Genomic DNA, 23230 nt, shown 5'->3' with positions numbered 1-23230 from the left:
ATTGGACGTCGTACATGGACGTGGGAAGCAGGGGTGCAGCACCACCTAAAATCAGGCAAAACTAAGAAAAACATTGATTCCTTCGAGTGTTTTCCCTTCTCACTTGTGGTGCTTCATTTATTGTCATTTGTATTAGTTGCAGCAGGTCGGAGCTTTTCTATCCTGTGTGATCATATCTGAAAGTCATCAGAGCACTGATCCCCTGGGGAGAGGTGAATCCCCTCAGCTTCCCAGTAGCTAGAGTACATGCAGTAACTGCACAGTGACACCTCAAGGCCATTTGGACAAGGTGATATCACTGTTAATTTGACAAATGTTGAAACATACTCCTTGTTTAGTTTAGTTTATTATGTTTTAGTTTATTTATTTAGTTTTTTAACTTTTAAAGTTATAATCCTGGCCATTGAAATGAATAGAGAGCTGCAGGAAGGAAGAATAGGTATAACTTTTGCATTTCTGTTCCCTCATCTCAAAGTCAATGGTTTTTTTTAATGGGTATTTTTTGTTTGATGCCAGAGATCTGAGGTCTGTGGTTAACACAAGATTAAAAGTTGTTAGAGTTTGTTCTGCAATATGAAATACATCAGTAGATGCCCCACTCTTAAAAAAGTCGGTTGCTAACAAGTGGCCAAATGAGACGACTAGACGCCATCACATGAACAGGAGTTAGCCGTTAGCTTCGTGGTGGCGTCGTCCATTTGTAGCCTAGCGTTAGCTTTTGACTCGTGGCTCGCTTGCATTTACGCCTCACAAACTAGTGTTCACGTGTGAACATTATCTTGCTGAGCACAACACGTATCACAGAAACCACAGAGTTTATTGTCTGCAATAATCCATAATCAAGTGGGAGAACCCCATTGGCTTTTTGTCAAGGGAACCAATGTGATGCTAACTTCGGGGGTGGCCGACAATAATAATTCTTCCCTGCCGCGCTCCATGTCGCCCAGCATTTAGTATGACATCATTAGAAAGACTTTCAAGACGCACAACGACGTTCAGAAATTTGATACCAATCCAGTGAGCTTTATTTGTTTCGCCCCCAAATAAAACACCTTCCCTATATTGCATGTGCTGAAGCCTTCTGCGTAGCCCCAGCGACTGATCCCACGCTCACATCAGTCATGTCAGACCCGAGGCCATTCATAGGAAAAAGTGTGTACTTGAGAGAGCGGTAACCAGAGGATCTGTTTGGGATTGAGACATGGATTAGTCCGAGTGAGGGCGCCTGCGCAATGGCCGTCGTTCTCGGGGTAACTAACCATCCGGCAGCTTCGTCTACCAGATGTAAATTCCTCCACTGTTACGGGACTCTTACGCAACTCAAATTATGAATGAGTAAGTGAATACGACACGCGCTTAAGAGAAGGAAAACCGCCTGTGTCCAGACGGCCGAGTTTGCACCTCCGGCATTTTTTATTTTTTTTTTCTCAGAGCGCCCACGTTTTCCAAGTTCATGCAGTTTTTTCCATCACTGTAAAAACAGCTCATTGAGGTAAAGTTGTCTGGGTTAGAGCGTTGCCCTCCTTCATGTGTGATTAAGCTTTTAAATCCAAGCAGTGGAACTTTGATATGGAAATGGTACAACGTATCGTGTCTCATGGAAAACCTTCCACGGGAATTCGAGGGGCAAATTGAAGCGTGGACTTTGTACTTCTCTACATTCTCTCTGATTAAAAACAGGTTTGTGAAGAGCGTTAGATGTGTAGACTGATACCACTTGTGTCTGTGGGCTAAATATGACACTCCAGCCAGCTGCCAGCTAATTTAATAAGCATATTCTCCAAAATGTAATCACGATCTGTGTCTGAGTTTCCAAGTGTAGGGATTTAATAATAGAATTCAACATAGTCTGTTTTAAAGGAGGTGTAGCACAACAATCGGGAATCTGTGGCTGATCTTTTAATGATGAAGTAGCATAGAGAAATGAGGTTGTGTTTCATAATTATCAATAGATGTTGGAGCTGCTGAGGCGCTGCTGCTAGGGTTTCAGTCCGGGCAGCGCTGGCATGTCATTGTGCAATAAGGAATCCGATTTCCTTCCCAACACAACTTGAGATCCCTGGAAAACATTTTCCTTATTTTTCCGTATTGTATGAATTAACTAATATGTTCCATTAACATGGAAACCACATACGTCCACGGTGGATGTAACCGCCTTGTTATGTAACAGGATTCTGATCAATACCGGAATGTTTGTAGAAAGAATTCATGCGTCTTAAGTCCTGTGGAAAAGTGGTGAACCCCCCCCCCCCACCCCCCTCCCCTCTTGCAGACACTTTTTTCTGTTCTGTCTTGTCCTGGTTTCCAATTCCATCCATACAGTATTTCATAACTTCAACATCTCTCTGTATCAGCACAGTATGGATGCACGAAAGTCAACATTTGTATAGTCAAAACAAAGTGGAGTAAACCCATTCAGCGTTGCAGCTGAAAGTAGAATTCAGTCTTCCCATTGCAGCTCCATTCTTAACTGACTGTCTTTCAGCCTCAACAATCACAATTAATCACTCGTTGCACCGGTTAGAAAACGTGTTTAAAGTAATTTGGGCGGTTTCGTTCAGTTGTTTTGGGACACATTACCCAGCGTCATTAGAGATCATGGGGAGAGAAAGGAAAACACATCTGCAGCCGTTCTTTAACAGTGGGTGCTAAGACAAATCAAAGCCAGGCCCACAGAGCTATAAATAGTGCCCGAGGAGGGTGTGTTCATGCTTTGAGATGTTTCTGTCGTTTACAAAATCCAGTGTTTACACAGAGCCATAACAGGGTGTAGTAAACACTTCACCTGCACTATGTTGTGCATTATTTGGTCTCATCCGTCAAGGGTTTCTGTTATTTCAAAACTGCATCAAGCAGACAAGTTTAATGTGGCATATAATCCTCGGAGCATTATGCGAGTTAGTTCATTAGGCCCACGAACCAATGAGATGTGACGCAGGAAGAACAGCTGGAACCTTGCAGCAGGAGTTCAGTGTTCAGGGCCAGTGACCCCGTCGATGTGGTCGCCTTGGCCTGAAGGTCGGACATGGATCCCACAAGGTTCCATGCGATCATTTGCACTAAGTGCACAAGTGGGGACCCCGTGACAGTTTGCGGTCGACTCTGGAGAGCACATTCATGGTCGTCGCTCCCGCTCTCGTGCATTGTTCCACTGGCAGCAGTGTGTGAGATGTTTCCAAGCTGGAAACAGATTCCTGTCTTGGAGTGCCAAAGATAAAAATGCACCGACCTCGTGCTAATTAGCCTGGATACGTTGCATAACAGTGAGTGAAAATCCAAAGCTTGTAAAATGCAAAGTACATTTTAAAATTTACTGGGACTCTGATTGGATTGTGGACTTGGCGGTAGAACAGCAGGGGGGGGGAGGGGCTCCCATAGCTGGCTTCAAGAGGAAAGACCACGAATGTTAAGGTTAGCAGGCCGTTCTGTTGATTCTGGAGTGGAATTTCACTTTTCATGGGACTGATTAAGTTAAATGGTTTCTTTTAATGGTATAACGTACGCATTCGGGCCGTGGAACAAGAAAAAAGAAGTTGGACATGCGCTGTCGTTTTAATTTGGCCGTGTGTTGAAAAAAAAAAAGGAAAACATTTTATGCCTGAGAATCCAATCTAAGTAAAACATGTGAGCTTCAACACTTTTGTAACTTTAACAAAAGTTCCTTCTGATAACTCTTGACTTCCAATAAAAATGCTGTCTGTAGAGTTTGAACTTTTAGTGATTTAAGAAAGGTTTAATTCATGTCTCATAAATAAAGTTACACAGTTTGTGTTACTTTGCTTTTAGATTGTGAACAACCAGAGTTATTTAGGATGCAACTGTGAGGGAGAAAACACAACAGCGTCTCCGGACATCAGGGACTCCCTCCTCTGGTGAGAGAGCACCAAGCACCCGGACTCAGCAGTGTGTGCTCTGTGTAACTCACACCTCATCAGCAACTGGGCCGAGGAGGAACACAACCATAATGGCTATAATTGTTTTTGCATACAAACTGTGATTGATGGTTTCAGTCTAAATTCAGTTTCCATGTTTGGGGAATGTCCTGGGAAAAGGGAAATAGTACCGTTAGTTGCATTCACAATAAAATACAACAAAATCTTTGACTTACTTTTCTGATCACAGCTGCATGTGGACGACCTCACTTTGAATTTAATTCAGACTCAGTTTGAGGCCACACACATTGTCAGGCCACATTAAGATCAATAGTTGCACTTTTATAATTCATGAAAACATAATTAAGCCACTTTAAGTTCAATTATTACATGTTGTGGCTATGTTTCCCCATAAGTCCTCAAAAAACTCATCATACGAATCACATAAAATCAGTGGGTACGTAAACATAAATGTTCCTCCTCTACTACACAAACACTGTAGTTTTTGAGTCAACCCCACAACAGTCCTGCTGCCCTAAATACTCATGAGAGTACCCCATGTGTATAAATCAATGTGTATAAATCCTCAGGTACAAATATCACTTTTTTTACTCCAGCTGTTTAAGATAGTTAGTGAGCCTTTAAAAAAAAAAATATTCCTTTGATCTTTTCTTGAGACAATGATATATACAAATAATAATAATAAAATAACACCAGCCTCATCTTTTCAAACAGTTTAGCCATAAACTTTTCTCTTTTTATTGTCACATTGAAGAAAAACACAGGAAAAGAAAACATGAGATTTATTAATCATTATCACAATACTGACATCAACACAATTCTCCCTTTTTGTTCTTCTCATTCGAGTGCAATAAACACCATTAAATAAAACGTGTTAATACATAAAAAATAAAAACAGGTTATTTACAAACAACAAACTTAATTTAACATCATTTATGTTTTGTGATTCTATTAAAACATAAAAATAAATTAATTGGTTGTACGGAACAAAATTATGTGCAAACAGCGTACTGAATTCAGTGGGGATTACAATATCCGTCGAACATATTAAAGAAATGATAACTCATGGCCCCCTGGATGCTCCGTTTGAAGTGATTTGAAATAAGTGTCAGTGTAGTCGTGTTATTCTGTTAGTCGTTGATTATTTACAGTGTCTCCACCGTCACACCACCAGAGAAATGACACACCAGAGTTGTGGAATCAGTTTCTTTGCTCTCGCTGGGCAGTTGTAATATTTATTGACACTATTCACATTGTATTTAACAGACAAGAGAGGATTTGATCCCCTTTTTTTTCACCCTTTCAGAGCTGAACTGTGTGGGTTATTAGAAGGGAGCGGGGCCCCGGATTAAACGACATGAAAGTGGGCAGCTGGATGCAGGTCACGGGGGTATTTCCAGTTATGGCTTCATGTCACTGTTACAGTGAGTCATCATGCAATGCTGAAGCGTGGCTGCCGCTGCCGGCCCACATGAGAGGCCGCACATTCCCCTGCGGACGCACAGCCTGACGGGAGCCCCGGCGGAAGGTTCAGGCTGCAAATAACCAGCACTCCTCTGTGGCCGTGTTTGACCGCGCTCCCCAAACACTAACAACTCCGGGTCCGTACAAAGAGACAGACAGATTTAACGTCAGACGCCACACGGCTCATGCTAAAAGAAACTACCCCGCCACCTCCGCCCGTGTCGGGCCGTCGCATCGCAGTGACGCAGAAACAAAATACACAAACTTGCAGACGTGTGTGTTTTATGCAAAGTCTAGCCAGTCAACTTTTTTTTCTCTTTATCTGTATAATTCTCAAACTCCATTTAGAAATCACTGTTTAAGGAGAGTGTGAATCAAGTCCTGAGTGAGGATGCTACGTCAATTCCAGTGTCTAACAATACCAACGCTTTGACCATTTCAGATGGAAGTGGACATTAGAGAAATTAATTTCCAGTCCGGGTGGAACATCTACAAAGCCAAGTGAGAGGCTTTCCATGATATGATTTGTGACATTATAAAACAAACTGGATCTGCATAATGAAATAAGCTGATTCCGACCCTTGATTTATTAAATACAGGCTAAATAGCCGCAGGTTTTTACACAAGATATTTACATTTATGTTCAGCACATTTGTTAGTCTGCTGACAATAAATAGGTCAGTTAAACTAACCCAACCTACAATTCACTGGAGACGTTCTCCATAACTGAATTCATCAGTTAGTCTTTGCATCAAACACGTGCAGCAGGTAACACTGCTTCGCAACACAAACCGGTCCCGGACATAAAGTGTCGGTCCCTCCCATTTCCAAGTGGAACCTTTTGGAACAAATTAAAAAGGGGGACGAATCCATGTTTGATTCTCTGGTCTAAGCGCAGGCTCTGCTGGATGAAGACAGGGGCGCCTTTCGGTTGGTTCTCTCCAAAAGCAAATGAAGCCAGAGTCTCCTCTCAGTCTTTAAGAGGTCAGCTTGGAGTAGCTGGGCGGGGAGAAGCGTCTGCGGAGGTACTTGAGGATGTAAAGGGGCAGACAGCTCACCAGCGTGATGACAGTCACCTTCCACAGGAACGATACGGTGGTGATGAAGTATACGTCTGGCATGGACGAAGGGGCAGAGATCAGAATGAGGTTGTGGGACACAGACATACATTAATACGCATCATTTAAGACTGGAGGCACACCCATGTGCTTCTAATGCAGATCCTTAAAAAGGTCCAGTGTGTACGATCTACAGGGCTCTGCTGGCAGAAATTAAATATGATGTTCTCATTCGTGTACCTGAAACTAAATAGGTTGTGTTTTCATTAGCTTAGAATGAGCCGTTCACATTTCACATCTACATAGAAAGCCGGTCTGCCATGTTGCACATCTATGTTTCTACAGTAGCCCAGAATGGACAAAACAATCGGTTGTTTTCAATCTGCAACCACACTGCTAGATGACACTAAATCCTTCACACTGCTCCTTTAAATACATAATAAATAGGTTTTATTTTCATTAAAAGTATGCCAAATTAGCATTTAGTAGTTCCTGTTTGCAGTGTACCCAAAGATGTATAGGCAACTCCCACTGGATTACGATGATACTGAAGAATCCTTTCACATGTATATTCCCCCCCTCCCCATACTTTATAATCTGATTTGCGGCTGTTGTGATTCCGTCTTAAGATGGTTTCTAGTTTTTCTATGATTTCCAAGCCTATTTATGTACATTTACTTGGACATCATAACGTATAAATCACACACTTAATCTAAACATATTTGCATGTTTGTTCACATTTGATTGAGTTACGATTCATTGACACAAACTACCGCAATCGGGCAATCTCTCTCTCCATCTCTCCCTTTACAGACTGTCTATGTTTGAAAGTAAGTAATGAGTATAATATCATTTCTCTCTGGACTTGACAAAATCTTTAGTTTTAACCGTATCAATCCTCGACCGCAGGAGACAAATGAATCATTACAGTTTCAACCAAATGTTGTACTAAAGTGTCCAACTAACTGTGTAAACCTCACATGCACCAGAAGAATAGCCTTTAAAATCTATTCCAGTCTGACTTCAAGGAGGGAGGAAAAGTGTCCAAAAAGGGTACATTTGACCGCATGTCAGTCATGATCCTCAGTGGTCGAGATTGGAGGCTGAAAATGGAACTCCACGCCCCACATAAAGCTGAAAATAAAGGCTTGGAAAGCTCCTGGTTAGGATATTGTATATGTCACAAGTCTTAATATGGCACAACTAAAATTGGCTTCTTTTTTGTCCAATAGCCTGGCAACATGCAGGCTGTAATAGAAACACATAAACACCAACAGAAAAAGTTGTTGATGTTTCAGCCTTCTGAATGTGTTTCTATCCAACAATACGTAGTTGTATATTTGTTGCCAGTGTTTCCTGCCATGCCGTGGCGATCCAGAGGAAACTAACAGGACTGATGGCATTTCCTCTTTGATACTACGGCGTGCTTGAGCGTCGTCATCATTGGGACACTTTGTTAGCCTTCCTCATATCCAGAAGACCACAGCTAATTGCACACCAGAGGCATAACATGAATAAACATGTTCACCTGACTGCTGACGCACTATTTCAAGGTCGGCAAAAGCACAATAACATCGATCAGACTGCGGTGAATTGAACGCAGACTGCATTCGTTTTCTTGGCTCGGTGAGCTACGCCGCTAACGGCCTCAGAGTCACCTTCTGTGTGGGGGAAGCATCAGTTCATGTCCGGGTGTTTGTGTTCGCTCACCTATGAACTCGTGCAGGAAGACGAGTGAGGCAACGTAGCAGGCCAAGCTCAGGAGCTCTCCGACTATCATGAGCCAGTGCCACGTCTGTATGGTCAGGGCCACCATCAGCAGCTCAGTCAGGATGAGAGCGGTGAAGGAAATGGCGACGGCGTGGACGAATTCTGAATCGAAGAGCAGCAGCGCCCCGTACATGATGATGCTCCCTGTGGAGGTAAAAGAGGGCACAGCGACATTTAACGATGGGATCCACAATCTGGCGCGACAGTCGATGTTTAGTCTGAAAAAGAGTGAGCAAAGAGTGATTGAAATACTATGCAAAAAAACAGTTTAAGTAATGCATACCATAGAAGAAATTGAACATTTTCATAGAAATTTGTAAAATCCCACCAACGGTTCCTTATCAATTACAAACTAATGAAGCTGCTGCATTGATTTGCTAACGGATGCCTTACTGAAACAAAAGTCAAGAAAACATTGCAAAGTGCAGAATTAATTTGAGCCAAATTAAATTAGATAAAACCTCTGTACACTACTGAGAGCTTTTGAGGAAGAACACACTTCATTTGAGGGAGGCCCTTTGGCTCCAGGGAAAAGCCCAGATCTGTCGAGTAATAACTAAGCTACTGCAGAGATCCTTTATACGGTTCCACATTCACCAGCCGGCTGTGGACCGGACTCAGATGAGCAGAGTCCAAACTGCTGTATGGTAATCAAACCGTGTCATCTTAAGTGTGTTTAGCTTTGAATCTTCTCAGACTTCATTATCTCCATTATGCTACCAGTGTTTTTCAGTAGACAAGCTACTGTAGTCAAAGAATCCTCTCAATTGCTTCACTGATGTTAAAATGAAGAATTAATAAGATTTTCCTAAAAGACACTGTATAGACCCACACAAAAATAACCCCACTGACCCGCTAGAAGTGTGTGGGGGTGTCTCCGTACCAAAATGGTGGACAAAGCGCTGAAAAAACTCCAGCAAAAACCGCAAGGCGAAAAACCAAGCAGACAAAGCTCCGTCCAAAACAAGAGGGAATCTGGGTTTGGCTTTCAACAGCTGGCGAGCACCAAGGTCCAGAAATACTAAAACCCCAAATCAAAGACCGAGCCGTAGCGAAGGGCGGCTGGAACGATGCCACACGTCCTCTGTGTCTTGGCCACAGAAATTGCATAAAATTGCAGTCGCAAAGACGACAGTGAACGGCCGACTAGCATTTTCTGCGCCTGTTGATGTATACGAGCCGTTGTTATGATACATACATGAAACAAAGCAGCGTTCCACTTTAACACCACTCGTGTATTGGAATGACCAGATGAGATGAGGATGAAAAATGAATATGACCCAACATCCAAAAGGTTTGGCCACCCCTGGGTTATGAGTTTCAGCCAATAGCTGGAGTTATTGACTGTGATTATCAGAAGTTTGTATAAACTCTTCCTTACCTTGATAGATACTTATTAGGACCCATATTAGAAATGTCTTGAAAGATAGTGGTCGGCCCTGTGGAACGAAAACAGTAGAACACATCATATTTACCATTTACCATGTATGTTTCTGTATCATATTTGGCTGCACTCTGGCAGTCAGTGTGTTATCACACATGAAATACCTTCAAGAGATCCTTGTATAATTCTGGGTATAACATGGCAACCTCTGACTTCACATCTTTGTCCAACACCAGGGAGAAGACGGGGAACATTGTGTAGATGGTTGAGTAGCTGAAACGGACACAATCATGTGTCTTTAGTGTGAGGAATATTCCCCGGATAAAAGGCCACATGTCCTTGAAGCTTCACACATTTCATTGTTAGATTCAGCAGTGAAATACATCGGTCCAGTCGAGACTTCGTCATATCATATTTTCCCTTCTCACATTTAAAGAGCGCTTTAACAAAGAGGAAATGCCAGAGAGCCCCAGCAGCCAAATGCTCTCTTGATAAGTCACAGCCACACTGAGTTGTTATCTCACCCAATAACCAGGAATCCTTGGTAGAGTGGGACTGAAGCAAAGTGGAAAACAGAGGAGAACACCGCCTAGGGAAACATACAAATACTTTCATAAACACTCAAAGGCCATAACAGATGATAATGCAAGAAAACAGGGGTATCACTTTCCAAATTCTAAAAGTCAGAAACCTTCAGAGAAATAGAAGTAAATGAAAGGTGCAGCATGAATCAGGCAACATAAATCAGTAAATCACAAGTCAATGAGCTATAATGCAACATCTCAATAATCCTCAATCTCCCAAAGTGCTACTGCCAGAGAATGAGAGCTTCCCTGACTAATTCTAGCATGTGTCTTGAACTTATGGATGTTACCAATATTGGGCAGTCAACTAGTCAGCCGACCATCCAGGCAGCCCCAAACCAGACAGGTCACAGCTGCGGTTGGTGTTAACGCCAGACATGTGGAGAAGGGCCGCCTTAAAACCCCAAAGTCCACGTGCAGTGACTCATGGGCTGTCCCTGCATGGCGGGGGCTGAGGTTGGCGACGGTGTTGCGTATGCGTGGGGGCCGGCTTAGAAGGGCACCACTTACTGACTCATCATGCACCCCACCCTTCCATGACCACCCCTAAAACTTCGCCCTGCCTTGACCCCAATCATTTCTTCCTCGCATTTAGATTTAAGGTGTTGTGGATAAACCCAACTCGTATCTCCCTGCCCAAAGTTTAAAGTTACAATCTTGAAAATCTCAGTTTGGTTCTCTTCGGCTCTTAATTTGCAACAAGTGTTGGGAACTTTTGGGAATATCGCCACAGACACCCAGTTTGTAACACTGCTAATGCCCGGCCACAGGCTCAATCCCCATGGTGGTAGCTCATTCGGCGATAGATAGAACAGACAATTAAAATGTTACAATGCATTACGTGTCTGTTACAATGGTTTAGATGATAACACTTACTAGTGATTGGAACATCTAAGGTTGGACATTTTAAAAACAAATGTTATGGTGGGAACAGAAAAGTGAAGTAAAATCTCAACCCTGCCTTGAATGTCTGCTAAATCAGACTCTGGACTTTATTATTTATTTTTATTGTAATATATCTTATTAAACAAACAAAATGAGTAAGTCAGTCTTGCTCTACATCCATTCTCATTGCTAATTGTATAATTTTGTGGTAAAATTCATGGTAAAACATAACTGTTATTATGCTCAGTATGTGATATTTTATCTAATTTGATAAACTGTTTCACGTAATGTGCTATGTAACGTTTTTCAGGGAGAATTTCATGTTTTTTTACCGTTGTGAAAATGAAGAAAAGGCCATTTAAAAATACTTCATTTAAATGTATCATTTCAACACGACTGGTAGTTGAACTCTACCTGCATGGTGCTGATGCACAGGCTCCTGTGGATGACGAACTGGCTGAGGGCTGCAGACCTTTTGTAGCTGTTCCGACCGTGGACCATGAGCAGACGGCCCAAATGTTTGAACTGAGTCACAGAGAAGTCGGCCGCCAGCGAGGCTTGCTTTCCTTCCTGTCAAACACACAGTACAGAGGGGCAGTGAGGACACGCTTCAAGAAGTCCGTACAATATTATGATTGTTCAGTGATATAGATATACATAGCTTGTTTATAAGGAAACACAGAAATCAGACAGATGGGGGACAAATACTCTCTGCAGACATGGCATGCATGGAAATATAACAACTTTGAATATGCCATATTAAATTCAAGATTTTTTAAATATTCTGCCGATTTCTCAATTAGTTGATTAATTGTGTTCAAAACCCAAGAAATTCAGTCATTCATTTTCACTAAGAAAATGTAAACATATTTACATTTTGAAATGCTTATTTGTTTTACACTGTTTTATGCACTGAGGTCTTGGCTTTATGATAATATCAGCTAACTGGTCGCTATCTTTAATGGACAGATTTAAGTGTGGTGTCAATCCTCTCAACTAACTCTTACAAGAAAGGGAGTAACAATAAGAATTTCCCAAAAAAAGTGAAACACTCTTAAAGTAATAACATTGCTGACGCATGTATGAGGTCCATGTCTGAGAAAACTTGATATCGTGACGGGGAATTTACAGAGAGAAGCGCAAGAGAATCACAATGAGACTCACAAAGGCCCCCTGTCATCTTTTGTTTCCTCTACTCAGACAATGGATCCTCGTAAAGAGGAATCATCTGTGTGCATGTCTCTCTACATGTCTCTGGACGTGAGAGAAATCTTGACCGGAAACCCAAAGTCAAAATCTGTGAGAGCGACACGTCAATGTGAGGCGATGAGATGGAGCGAGAGTCTTACTTTTCCCTCCACTCCCACGCCACAGTCGGCTTCCTGGATCATGCTGACATCGTTTCCTCCATCCCCTAAGAGAAAACAAAAGCCATGGAGGTGTCGGGATTCACATCAGTGACTCACCAATACAAACTTTTAGTGAGAGAGTCGTGCATGTGTTTCATGGGGGACACACCCTTAATTTGTCCTGATTAAGAGATCAGAACTACGGCCACAGACAGTTGTTTAAAATGTGCCACATAGTGGGTGAGATAAAGGGGCAGTGTGAAATGACTGAAAAACACATTAATAAAGATAACGGTCCAATGACACAATAATAAACACATGTAAAATGATTGCTGTTCAGTTCAGTGAGCTGTGTTACGTTACAAAACTCTTCACGTGTGAGAAACCTCAATAATTGATTTACTTTTCAGTTACAAGTTTCTACTAATTGCTGATATCAATGTCAAAACTTTGTAGGAAAACAACTTAAGATTCTCGTCAAAGACAATAACAATAATAGGAATCATCAACATCATGGGTGTCAATATCTTCAAGTGACGCATAGCATATTAGCATAAATGCACACTTAAAATCAGCTCTGCTTTATTGTGACATTGTATTAGTGTTACTGGGAGTACTGGTGAGATGAGCAGAAGTGAGTGAGAAAGGTTTGTTGCTGCAGGAAAAAAATATGTTTAGAGGAGGATGTGCAAAGAAGGTTAAATGTTAAAAACTTACAGTAAAAAAAAAAAAAATAACATTTTTTTTTAAAAAGGAGCTGTACAGACTAAATCCCAGCATGAAAAAGCAGTTGGGCCAGTTTCTATTTCCGACTCACCTACGGCACAGGTGAGTTTTCCTGTGCGCTCTTGCAGCAGCCGGACTATCTGAGCCTTCTGAGTGGGGGTACATCGGCAGCAAACCACAGCGGGACACTGACATGCAAGCTCCATGAACTCATACTCGTAGTATTTCAGACAAACCTGCAAGAAACCCACCAAATGGACTAGTGAGAAAACGTAGGCCCCCCGAATAGAACTGATCTCATCTGTGTCTCTTCAAAACCTCATTGCAACTTACAGTTTAACTCCTTTTTAGAAAGTGACTCTAACCACATATACCACTGCCAGAGATGCATCCGTTGCAGTGATATTATCATGCATCACCCAGAAAACATGTCAAAGTTTCATACGCAGAGATAAGCCAGTGGGAGGAGAGACATGCACAGATGCACTCAAGAGTTTACCTCAAGCGAGTCTCCTGATATCACCAGCGCGCAGTCGTGTTTTCTCCTGAAAGCGTTGAGCTCCAGGTGGGCTTCCCCTCGTGTTGTCACCTAGGGCAATGGCAACCGCATTTGAAAAGCAAGCACAAAACACACTCGCAAATAATAAGGTTATCAAGGATGACAATCTGTCTGCCTTTGCATCCTGATTGTTATCAGACGGGTCGCCTCAAAGAAGAGCAGCTCGTTTTCCCTCCAGTTGCAATGATGGCAAATGTTAAAGCAACCAAATACCTGCCAAACATCCAACTAACTAAACATGCAACTGATGAGGCTGGATGATAGGCTATGCATTTCACCCCATACTATTTGCATGGAAACATTACTTCAAATAAAAATATTTTTGTAAAAACAATTTCATGGCATAATCATATGATCAGGACACACATCCCCTGTCAAGTCAATAACATGATAACAATTTAATTAGCACTATATTAAGTGAGCAATGTGCCCACAAGTGAAACAATAAATATCTAGAGTATATCAAGCAATTATAATAAAATTGCAGTAACACTTTAATTTAGAAGTATATAACCATAATGGTGAAGGCTTTAAAACACAATATAATGCACTTAAATATTTCCTTAGATCTTTGTAAAAATAGATTATAGTGCTTTATAAACCATTTGTTAAATGTTTATGGAGTGCTTTCAAATGCTTAATAGGATTAGGATTAATAGGATTAAGCAATAAAATCTAACTTGTAATGGGAAATTGGGAAGTGGAAGAATAGACTGTGTTATAAAATTCAATTCAAAGTTCAAATATAGACCTAAAAATCTCTCCAGAAATGCAGCACTGACAGGGCATGGTGTAAATCTGTCAACAAGAGTTATGTTCGGGAATGGATATCCTTCAGCCGCCGACTATTCATACGTCAATCCAGATCAGGCCATTGGTGGCCACCAGGAAACTAATCCAGATGTATGTGTTGCAGGCCCAGTCAGCACTCCCCCCGTCCACTGGGACTGAGGTTTTCAAGCCGTGCCAACCATTGTTATGCTCTTCCAGTAACCGCAGTTGTACGCAAGTTGTAACCTTCCCATATGGCAGGCGCTCCTTCTGCTCTGGCACGGTTCCAGAGGGGAAGGCAGAAGGGGACTATCAAAGCTGCGAAAGAGCCCGAAACCTGCAAAACAAATTAGGAAGTGAGCCCTCTGCGTGTTCCCTCTGGGAGTGGTTCAGATGGTTTCTCCTTTCTGTTTGAGCGAAGGCCCGTTTGTTCTCATTGACAGCGGCTTGGATGCTTTCGCTGGTGGGAGGTGATTTATTCAGCCGTGTGGATGCGGACTGGGGCTGCATGCATAGTTGTGTGCGGCAGTATGACCACGAGCTAATGGGGCCCGGTCGCGCAGAGGATGGATGCCCGTGGGTCAGGAAACTGTCAGTACTGCATTGAACTGGGAAGAACCCTGTGCTACTAAAAATCAACTATTACCACTTTACATCCATATCAGAGGAAGAGAGGTCAATGTCCAGCACTCACGGATCTGAAGATATGGATGTCCTGGTTGCGTGTGATCAGATGGGCGTTCTTAGCGGTGCATGTCGCCGTCTCAAGCTTGTCTCCCGTTAGCATCCAAACCTGCACAGAAACCAGAAAGGAACATGAAGCAAAAGTTTTTTTGTAATTCAGAAGATGCAACGTGTTACTGCATGACACAAAATGTTTCCATCATCGGTTTGTTAAATCAGTTAACAAAAGCTTAACTCCAGGGATCGAAGACTCTAATCACTGACTTCAAGACAACCTGGAACTGCTGTCTGGGAGTCAGGTTTGTCAACTTATCTCACTATCAAACATGGTTTCCTTCATTGTAGCATTTGTGCTTCAAACAGAAGATAAAAACCAGTGATCGTATAGATTGGCATCACAGTAGCCAAACTGTCTGTCTCGGATTGATTGTTAATGGTGGTTGCTTATAGCAGAGTTTAAATGGTTAAAGTAAAACAATAATTACCGTCTCGCGGTTGTAAGCTTCTGCCAACTATGAAAGTTCATCACCTCGCGACATAATTATATCCCATTAAACATCTGTGTGAAATGTTCATAATAAACATATGAAGTCTTTATTCCCAAAGATGTGAGGAAACTCTGACCTTTGACCACCTAATTCTAATCACTTCATTCTTGAGTGGACGTTTCTGCTAAATTTGGAGAAATTCTGTCAAAGCAGAAGAAATAGCTATTGATCATTTTAAATGTAATTTCTTAAATGATGTTTTTTTTAATTTATTTTTACTGGTTTATTTGATAAGTGACAGTGCACATTAATAAAAACGTTTCTGTAAATGTGCCAGAGTTAGCCAAGAGGCCATTTTTCATCTGTAGTCCCGAGAGACAGATGTCACAAAACAAACCTAAAAACAGAGATAAGATTACACATACAAGGTTTATACAATATTGACGCTATGTGAGCAACTGAAATCTCATTCAACCGCCGCACTTAAGCGATCTGCACCGTTACCACCGGAGCCAAGTGAGTACATGTGTTTTTACATATTTGTGGTGAGCCTTTAAATTAAGAAAAGGGACCATCAGCCCAACTTTTACTTCTGTGACTTCACTTCTTTTTCCTTGCACAAAACCAAATTCTCATTTCCAATAAATGAAAAAAATTTGTATAATATTCCACATCAACCATCTAAAGTGTGTCAACCAAAACCGCTTAAAACTGTCCTTCAAATTAGATATAACTTGTTTTTTCTACAAACGAAAAAAGGCACTTGGACGAGGCTTGTTCTTGTCAGTAGATATGAAAAACACATGTTCTTGTCTCGTCTCCATGTTTTTGTTTTCTTAGTTTTTGTTGCTACTGTGAGCTATGAGTCTGTCTGGCTCCCAGACCTTGATGCCTGCGTTGTGGAGGATCTCCAGGGTAGGCCTGACATCAGTCTGGAGCTGGTCCTCGACACCAGTCAGACACAGCAGCTCCATCTCCATCTCCAGACTCTCAATTACTGTGGCCACCTTTAGAGAGCGGTCATGGACGCTGAGCTTGGCCTGGACGTACCGGGCCTGGGGAGCAAAAGAGGACGGGAATATTTTGAGTGGGAGGAGATGAAAACAGTCAAATAAAGTTGAATTGCTGTAAGACCAAAGAAGGAAACCAGCCAGGGAAAGAAGGAGAAAACATCAATATATGGCCACCAGCCAAGGAAGTCATGGCAAACACAGAGACAAAAGTATTAAAAACATCAAGATATTTCCCCCCTCAAGCATGAATTATCATCATTAAACACACACAGAAAGATCCATATCAAAGTTTTAGTTGACATATACACTTTTAGGTATTTGCCTGCAAGCAGCAATAAAAGCTACAATGTTTTAGAAAGCTTGAAATACAGAGCAGTCATGATCAATTGGTTAACGCCCAGCTCCAGCTTTTCAGCTCCAGGGCAATTAGCTAGTGAGATAAAACAAAAACAATCTGAGAGTGACTCATACAGGAACACAAACTCAGTGTGTGTGTGACTCAGTTGATGACTCACTGCTGCCCACCAGCTCTGCTTATACAATTATACACTTCAGTAATGGGCCTGGGGCTGAGGACTGCAGGGGAGACAGCCCTGCCCTGCTCAAACAATGAGTGGGGTGTGTGTGTGAGAGGGTGGGGTGTGTGGACTGGAGGGACGAGGGGTCAGAGGTCACTCTAATTACTCAGCAACACACTTTGACATTTAGAAATACTGAACAATGTCTGCATAAATATCATTCTGCATCTGTGTGTAATTTGAGGATAATCTGCACAGAGGAGATATCCAACAAATTGTTGATATTTCTGCGGTTTAGCAGCCTCAATGGCTTCATTAAACATAAGACTGATAAACTATAAAGTATTGTCCTGTTCTTGGATGAATCAGATCGCTCTGTGTTAATCTCATGAGACGCTGACTTGCCTCAAAATCTTGATACTGCTCGTCTGTGAGAGACTTCTTTGAGACCACAAGGACCCTCAGGCCTTCCCTCGCCATATTCCCGCACTAGAAAAAAAGAGTCAGCAACATCTGGTTTTAGCACGTTAGTCTGCGAGTTATTTATAACAGGGGTAAAATCACTGTTGTTACAGCCTCATCATGTCTTGTTAAAAAGAAGGAGCCCTACCTCCTCTTCCAGCCAGTCGTTATACTGCACGATGCCCGCCATCACCACATCAGCACCCTTCATGTAGAACGTGATCTCTCCTGTAGACTCATCCTTGAAAACAATAATCCACAGTTTATTCAGATTTAAAACAGGAAAGAAAAGCCGTTACATCTTACCCAGTGGGTTTCACGCAGACAGGATTTCCAGTCCATAGTTGTGTGAGCAAAAGGTGCACGTGCACTATTTTATGACTGTGTTGCCTAAAAATGTGAAACTTATTTTGGTATTCACATGGGCTCCAGGCTTCCTGAGTTCTCGCCTGGCCAACAAACATAAGGTTAGTCATCAGACATAGTCAGAGGTTATAAGGTGAGGGTTTTCACAGATAATGTGATTAATATTAATCCGTTTTCTGTTTTGTTTTGTTTGGCTAGAGTGACAAATCGCCCTCCTAGCAACACACGCTGACCTACATTATTACTAACAGAAGTATTTCAGCAATTGGTCAAACCAATTTCAAAATACACATCAGCGCCTGAAATGTAACTGACAGAAGAGTAACACAGTTATCTTGGCACTCACTCGCACTATGATGCCCATCCTCTTGCTCTCATAGGTGAAGGGAAATATCTGCAGGATGGTGAAGTTCAGTATTTGGCCAGTAGGGGTCCGCAGCTGCATGGAGGAATGGTCTCTTCCCACCAGTGTCAGACCAACACTCTCAGTCCACTGCACTAGCGACACCTATCAACGTCACATTGTAAAGGCTTTAATGGGTGAGAACAAAAATGGTCAGGCTGCAATATTTCTCTAACTGCCAATACTTTATATTTTTACTAAATAATAAAACATAATCATCGTGGAAGTACAGCAAGGGAGCAAAAGGGACAACTGCTGGTTTTTATTGTTCTCACGATGAAGCCATTATGTCAATATGATATTCCATTACTTGAGTTACAAAACAAAAAGTCAAGGGCACTTTGGACTGAGTAGGATGCCAAAGAGCACAGTGACCATTTAGTCTTAATCAATAGCGCAAACATTTTCTGCACTCAAGACTATTGATTAATAAATTCGGGAATTGTCCATTTCTGAAAAAAAAATATATACTTTTTGAAGGACACGACAGACAGACAACATTGATTAATTAATTGTTAACGTGTGTGAGTCTGTGTGGAGAGACGACATTTCCCGATAACTTCCAGACCAGAAGTCAGATCACATTCATCATTCATCTTCTGACAGGTCTAATGGCAGAGTGGCCAAATGGACACAGATGAGAGAAAACAACAACGATTTCCACAATAAAATTTTGAAACCGCAAGTTTTGTAGTGGTGAAATTACTTATTTTGGAAATGCATGACAAGCACGTCAGAAACGCTAAGATTACTGTAATGTTCCTTATCCAGGAAATATGAAGATTGTGCTTAGTCACAGTCTAGAAATATTCATTGCGGGGGCATTCTTGGATCTGGTGTCTGCCACGGCAGCACCACCTTGTCATAGCAGCTTCTGGGTTGGCTGCAGATTTGTAACTGGACTGAATAAACCAGTTGTAACCAGAATGTAACCAGTTTGCTTGACTCAGAACCTCCACATGGCTGACAAGTTTTTTTATAAGCTATAAGAAAAGGAACATGATTCAGATATCAATTCTCAGTGGTAAATTACACATAAGACACTGTGAGACATCCTTTTGATTATCATTACTTGTGTATAAGATATGTATGTGTATATATATATATTTATATATATATATAGATGTATGCAGTTTTGGAGAAAATGTAAGGTCAATAATAGTCAGTGCTTAATTATGAACAATTCAATTTCAAGTTACAAATGACTATGTTGTCAATTTTAGTTCTCAGAATGAAGGAAAGAAAGAAAACTGGATTCAGTAAAGATAAATATAAATCTTTATAAATCTGAATCGCCAGATCAGACTTTTGAAAAATCTGAATCTGCAAATTGCAATTGAGCCATTTCTAGTCATCTTTTAAGTGTGACAAGAGCGTAGTAACATGTCTGTTTTGACTGCATTGGTAAAAACCATTAATTCAGTGTTATTGTGTCCATAGTGCTCACAGACAAAACCAGATCTATATTAAGACTTCCTGAAAGCAAACTGAAGCTTGCTAGATTTGATCAAACTGATAAAATGCACCTTTCAGGACAAAGCAACAACAAAAAAAAGAAAAGAAAACAGTTAAGAGTCTTTATTCTGTTTGACCTCAAAACATTAAAACGGCTCAATTTCCTTCCCACAACATAAACCACGGGTCTCTAATCACAACAGATGTACGTGGCTCTATTAAAATATGCTATCAAAGAGGAAATTCAAAAGGGTATAAGTGCAATGGGCTGGGGAGCACATTAAGGAAATCCGTATTTACGCCGCAGGAAATGGATCGAAGTCAAATTCCGCAGCCCTCTTCCTGATGTTCAAAGAATTCATACAGATCAAGGACATGAATGTAGAATGCCTTTTGGTTTGTGAACGTTCCCCTTCATGTAAGAAAACAGGGAAGACACTTGAGAAAATGGCCTTTACTGATATCTTGAGATCGGAAGTCTGTTCTCCTGCCGGGCCTTCCGTGTTTGTCCTTGAGAACAAGTTTAAGTAGATTAAGTGTACATTTTCCAACAGGTCAAGTTGACGTACATCAACATGTAGGTTGTGTAATAACGTATATCATGGGATGGATATACTGAAACTGTTTGTATAATAAATGTGGTAAACGTCCACACAGATGCATAAAAAACACTTTGTTGGTTGAAAGTGTTTCTAATCAATAATTCCCTGCTTCTTTTTTATTTTCCTCTTTGTGCAACTGATTTGTATTTTACTCCTCTTTTCACATGAATTGTTATATTTTAAATTGCTTGATTGTTTTGTTTTGTGAAGCAGTTTGCGCCGCATTTCTTGTCGGAAAGGTTCTACCAGTATATGATTAAAGTAAAAATTGGTACTCTACGTTTTTTCCTATCAACCCTGAAGGTTTTACGAAAACTAGAAATAACACGAGTGTCACAAGACACTGGAGGAGCGTGTATCGGGTTTGGGGTGGCCGGCCGTCGTACCTCATCTGGGCTGGAAGCCTGGTAGACTCTGCACGTGTCTTCATAATGCTGTTCAGCCTCGGCCTGGTCGGTCACGCCGTTGGCCTCGTATACGGGCGTCACGTTGTGCACCAGGGCGATGGCCTTCACTGCCTCGTGAACTCTACTGATGATGGTCTTGCGGACCTTAGTGGCTGCTGGAGCCCTGGAGGCTGAAAGGTCATGGGTGGGCTGGAGACAATTACAGAAGGTACTGTGATGAAAATAATGGCATACAGGAATCTCAAAAGAGGTATAATCTTTCATTCATTGTGGTCAAAGTCAAGAGGGCAACTATCGTAGCCAGTAGAACTAATAATAAAGCAAAAACAAAAAAGAGCTGTATGAACATGTCAAATCCTGTTTACAACAATAAAGGAAACACACGTTCAAAAAGCTCATTCTAAAATAATGATAACTAACTGCAGAATGTTTTGTTCCTAGAAACAAGCTACTTCACTAATGGCAGTTCCAATGATTGCCGTGATAGTGGCCTGTAAATATAACCAGATGTGTTAAGTAAATATGAACAATTTGCTTTTGCGTTGTGGCCTTTCTATTTTTAGAAGCCTGTGCGTACCAGGGGTTAATGGTAGCGTCATTTAAGAAGTCCGGTCATTGCTTTGCTTGTGGGCTAATCCTGTTTCCTGCTTCGCTAACCTCTGGTGTCAAGGGGGACAAAGAGTGCCATCTGAGGTCAGGAAGCATTCAACCAAACAATAATCACAAACTGATATGTTTCTTAAAACAATGCTCATGTCTGTTTGTGTTACCCTTTCCCATGATTTAGGCATTTAAATCTTTTGTTTTCTCAATGGCCAGAGCACTGGCGAGACTCATGCATGTTATTTTTCCTTCTTTTTACCTGCGTGTAGACGCTGAACACAAGGCTCTGGACTTCATCCATCGAGTCCATCCCATATGCCACAGTTCCAAGATGGAGGCGCCTGAACACCATTTCATTTTGAGTAAGAGTTCCTGGTAAAAGGTTAAATTACAGCCATTCAAAGAAGTGGAAACCCGTTAAAAAAAGAATTACAATTGAAAGAGTTTTAACATATTGTGCAACACGTCACACACTTCTGCATAATGGTTGACGGGACAAAAAAATTACACGCTTCAGATTTGAGTTTCTAAATGGATGTCATTTTGAAAACATCTCAAGCATCAATATCCGTAAAGTGTTACCACATTGTTTATGCGTTTGGATTTACAAAACAGTAATCGGTTACTTAAAAGAGTTTGCATGTCACATATGGTGATTGTAAGGAAGCCAGCAGCCTTCCCTTCAACACTACACACAACCTCTGTATCCTCACACTCACTTTAAAAGCATTTTCCGCTAGTATATCAAAAAGACCTCAGGGGTCTTGCACGTACATTGGCCTGAACTGCAGACCCCACCGGCCTTATCACGCTCTGGATGGGGTAAAAGGCTGATCAGTTTATTGGGCATGAGGGCTATAAATCTGACGTGTAACACCTCGCGCCTGAGGAAGTGCACTAGTGGAGGTGTTGTGCTCTTAAGGTGTGTATGGATGAGAGACTTTGGGGCTTTTTTTATGATTTAATGGTCCAATAAGTAGCAGGTCTCCGGGAGCAGAAGCCCGACCACAGAGCAAAACCCCCAAGGGAAGGAAACGACTTAACTCTGTCCCACTGGATACTTCCTTGGCAAATCCACAGCACTATAACTCCTCATTTCAGTACTCCACACGCTGGCCTCTTCTGGCCACAAACAAGGCTATTTTTATATTAAGTGTGTTGCTTTCCCAAGCCATTCCCTGCAGTCTAACCTGTTTTGTCAGTCAGCAGGTAGGAGATGCGTCCAAGCTGTTCGGGTATGGTGCTTGACCTCACCATCGTCCCAGGGATCTTGGAGTCTTTCTTAATCATCCAACTGAAAACCATCTTTCCCATATCCAGATTGACTCGCAAACTGCATCAAATAAAAACAGTACATGATTTAACGCCTCACATGTGAATACAAAGCAACACTGCAGATGACTTTGAAGTAGAGGAGGTTACCTAATCGGCACGATGTTGGACAAGAGCAGCAGGAAGCGCATGATCTGGAGGTACCACCGGCCAGTAAAGTGCTGAAGGGCCACCATGACCAGTGACACCATCATAAGAGCCCCAAACAGGATCTTAGTCAAACAGTTCACTTCCAAGTCAAACAAACCCACCTATCATGAGCAATGGAGGCAAAGATTAGGAGTCAAATGAATGTGAAAACAAATGGTGTGTGTGTGTATATGCAATATCTAGGTCCAAGTAAATAAAAAAAGTTGAATAAATTGCACAATTAACCAATTAAGGATGAATTCATAAGAAACCAGCATCTTCATGCAAACTAAATGATCAGATGTTGGTCTTCCGGCTCTGGTTC

The 23230-nt window shown here is 41.6% G+C and overlaps 1 protein-coding gene across 1 annotated transcript in view; it reads right to left on the bottom strand.

Moving 5' to 3' along the window:
• Nucleotides 1-4607: 4607 nt before the first annotated feature.
• The window catches only part of LOC117733097 (probable phospholipid-transporting ATPase IIA), a 29249-nt gene continuing 10626 nt past the window's right edge, over nt 4608-23230 (bottom strand). The window contains exons 11-28 of the mRNA XM_034536465.1: nt 22867-23027; nt 22635-22777; nt 21704-21816; nt 20821-21030; nt 18321-18482; nt 17757-17849; nt 17552-17635; nt 16500-16670; nt 15138-15236; nt 13613-13702; nt 13205-13349; nt 12388-12452; nt 11453-11608; nt 10094-10158; nt 9734-9842; nt 9567-9624; nt 8126-8329; nt 4608-6471 (exon numbers count right to left, since the gene is read on the bottom strand). Coding sequence (XP_034392356.1) covers nt 6335-6471; nt 8126-8329; nt 9567-9624; nt 9734-9842; nt 10094-10158; nt 11453-11608; nt 12388-12452; nt 13205-13349; nt 13613-13702; nt 15138-15236; nt 16500-16670; nt 17552-17635; nt 17757-17849; nt 18321-18482; nt 20821-21030; nt 21704-21816; nt 22635-22777; nt 22867-23027 — 2265 coding nt within the window. The 3' untranslated portion in view covers nt 4608-6334. The remainder of the gene's footprint in view (nt 6472-8125; nt 8330-9566; nt 9625-9733; nt 9843-10093; nt 10159-11452; nt 11609-12387; nt 12453-13204; nt 13350-13612; nt 13703-15137; nt 15237-16499; nt 16671-17551; nt 17636-17756; nt 17850-18320; nt 18483-20820; nt 21031-21703; nt 21817-22634; nt 22778-22866; nt 23028-23230) is intronic.

This window comes from Cyclopterus lumpus, chromosome 7 (genome assembly GCF_009769545.1).
Source record: "Cyclopterus lumpus isolate fCycLum1 chromosome 7, fCycLum1.pri, whole genome shotgun sequence".
NCBI lineage: Eukaryota > Metazoa > Chordata > Actinopteri > Perciformes > Cyclopteridae > Cyclopterus > Cyclopterus lumpus.
This window is presented reverse-complemented; position numbering and strand designations above follow the sequence as displayed.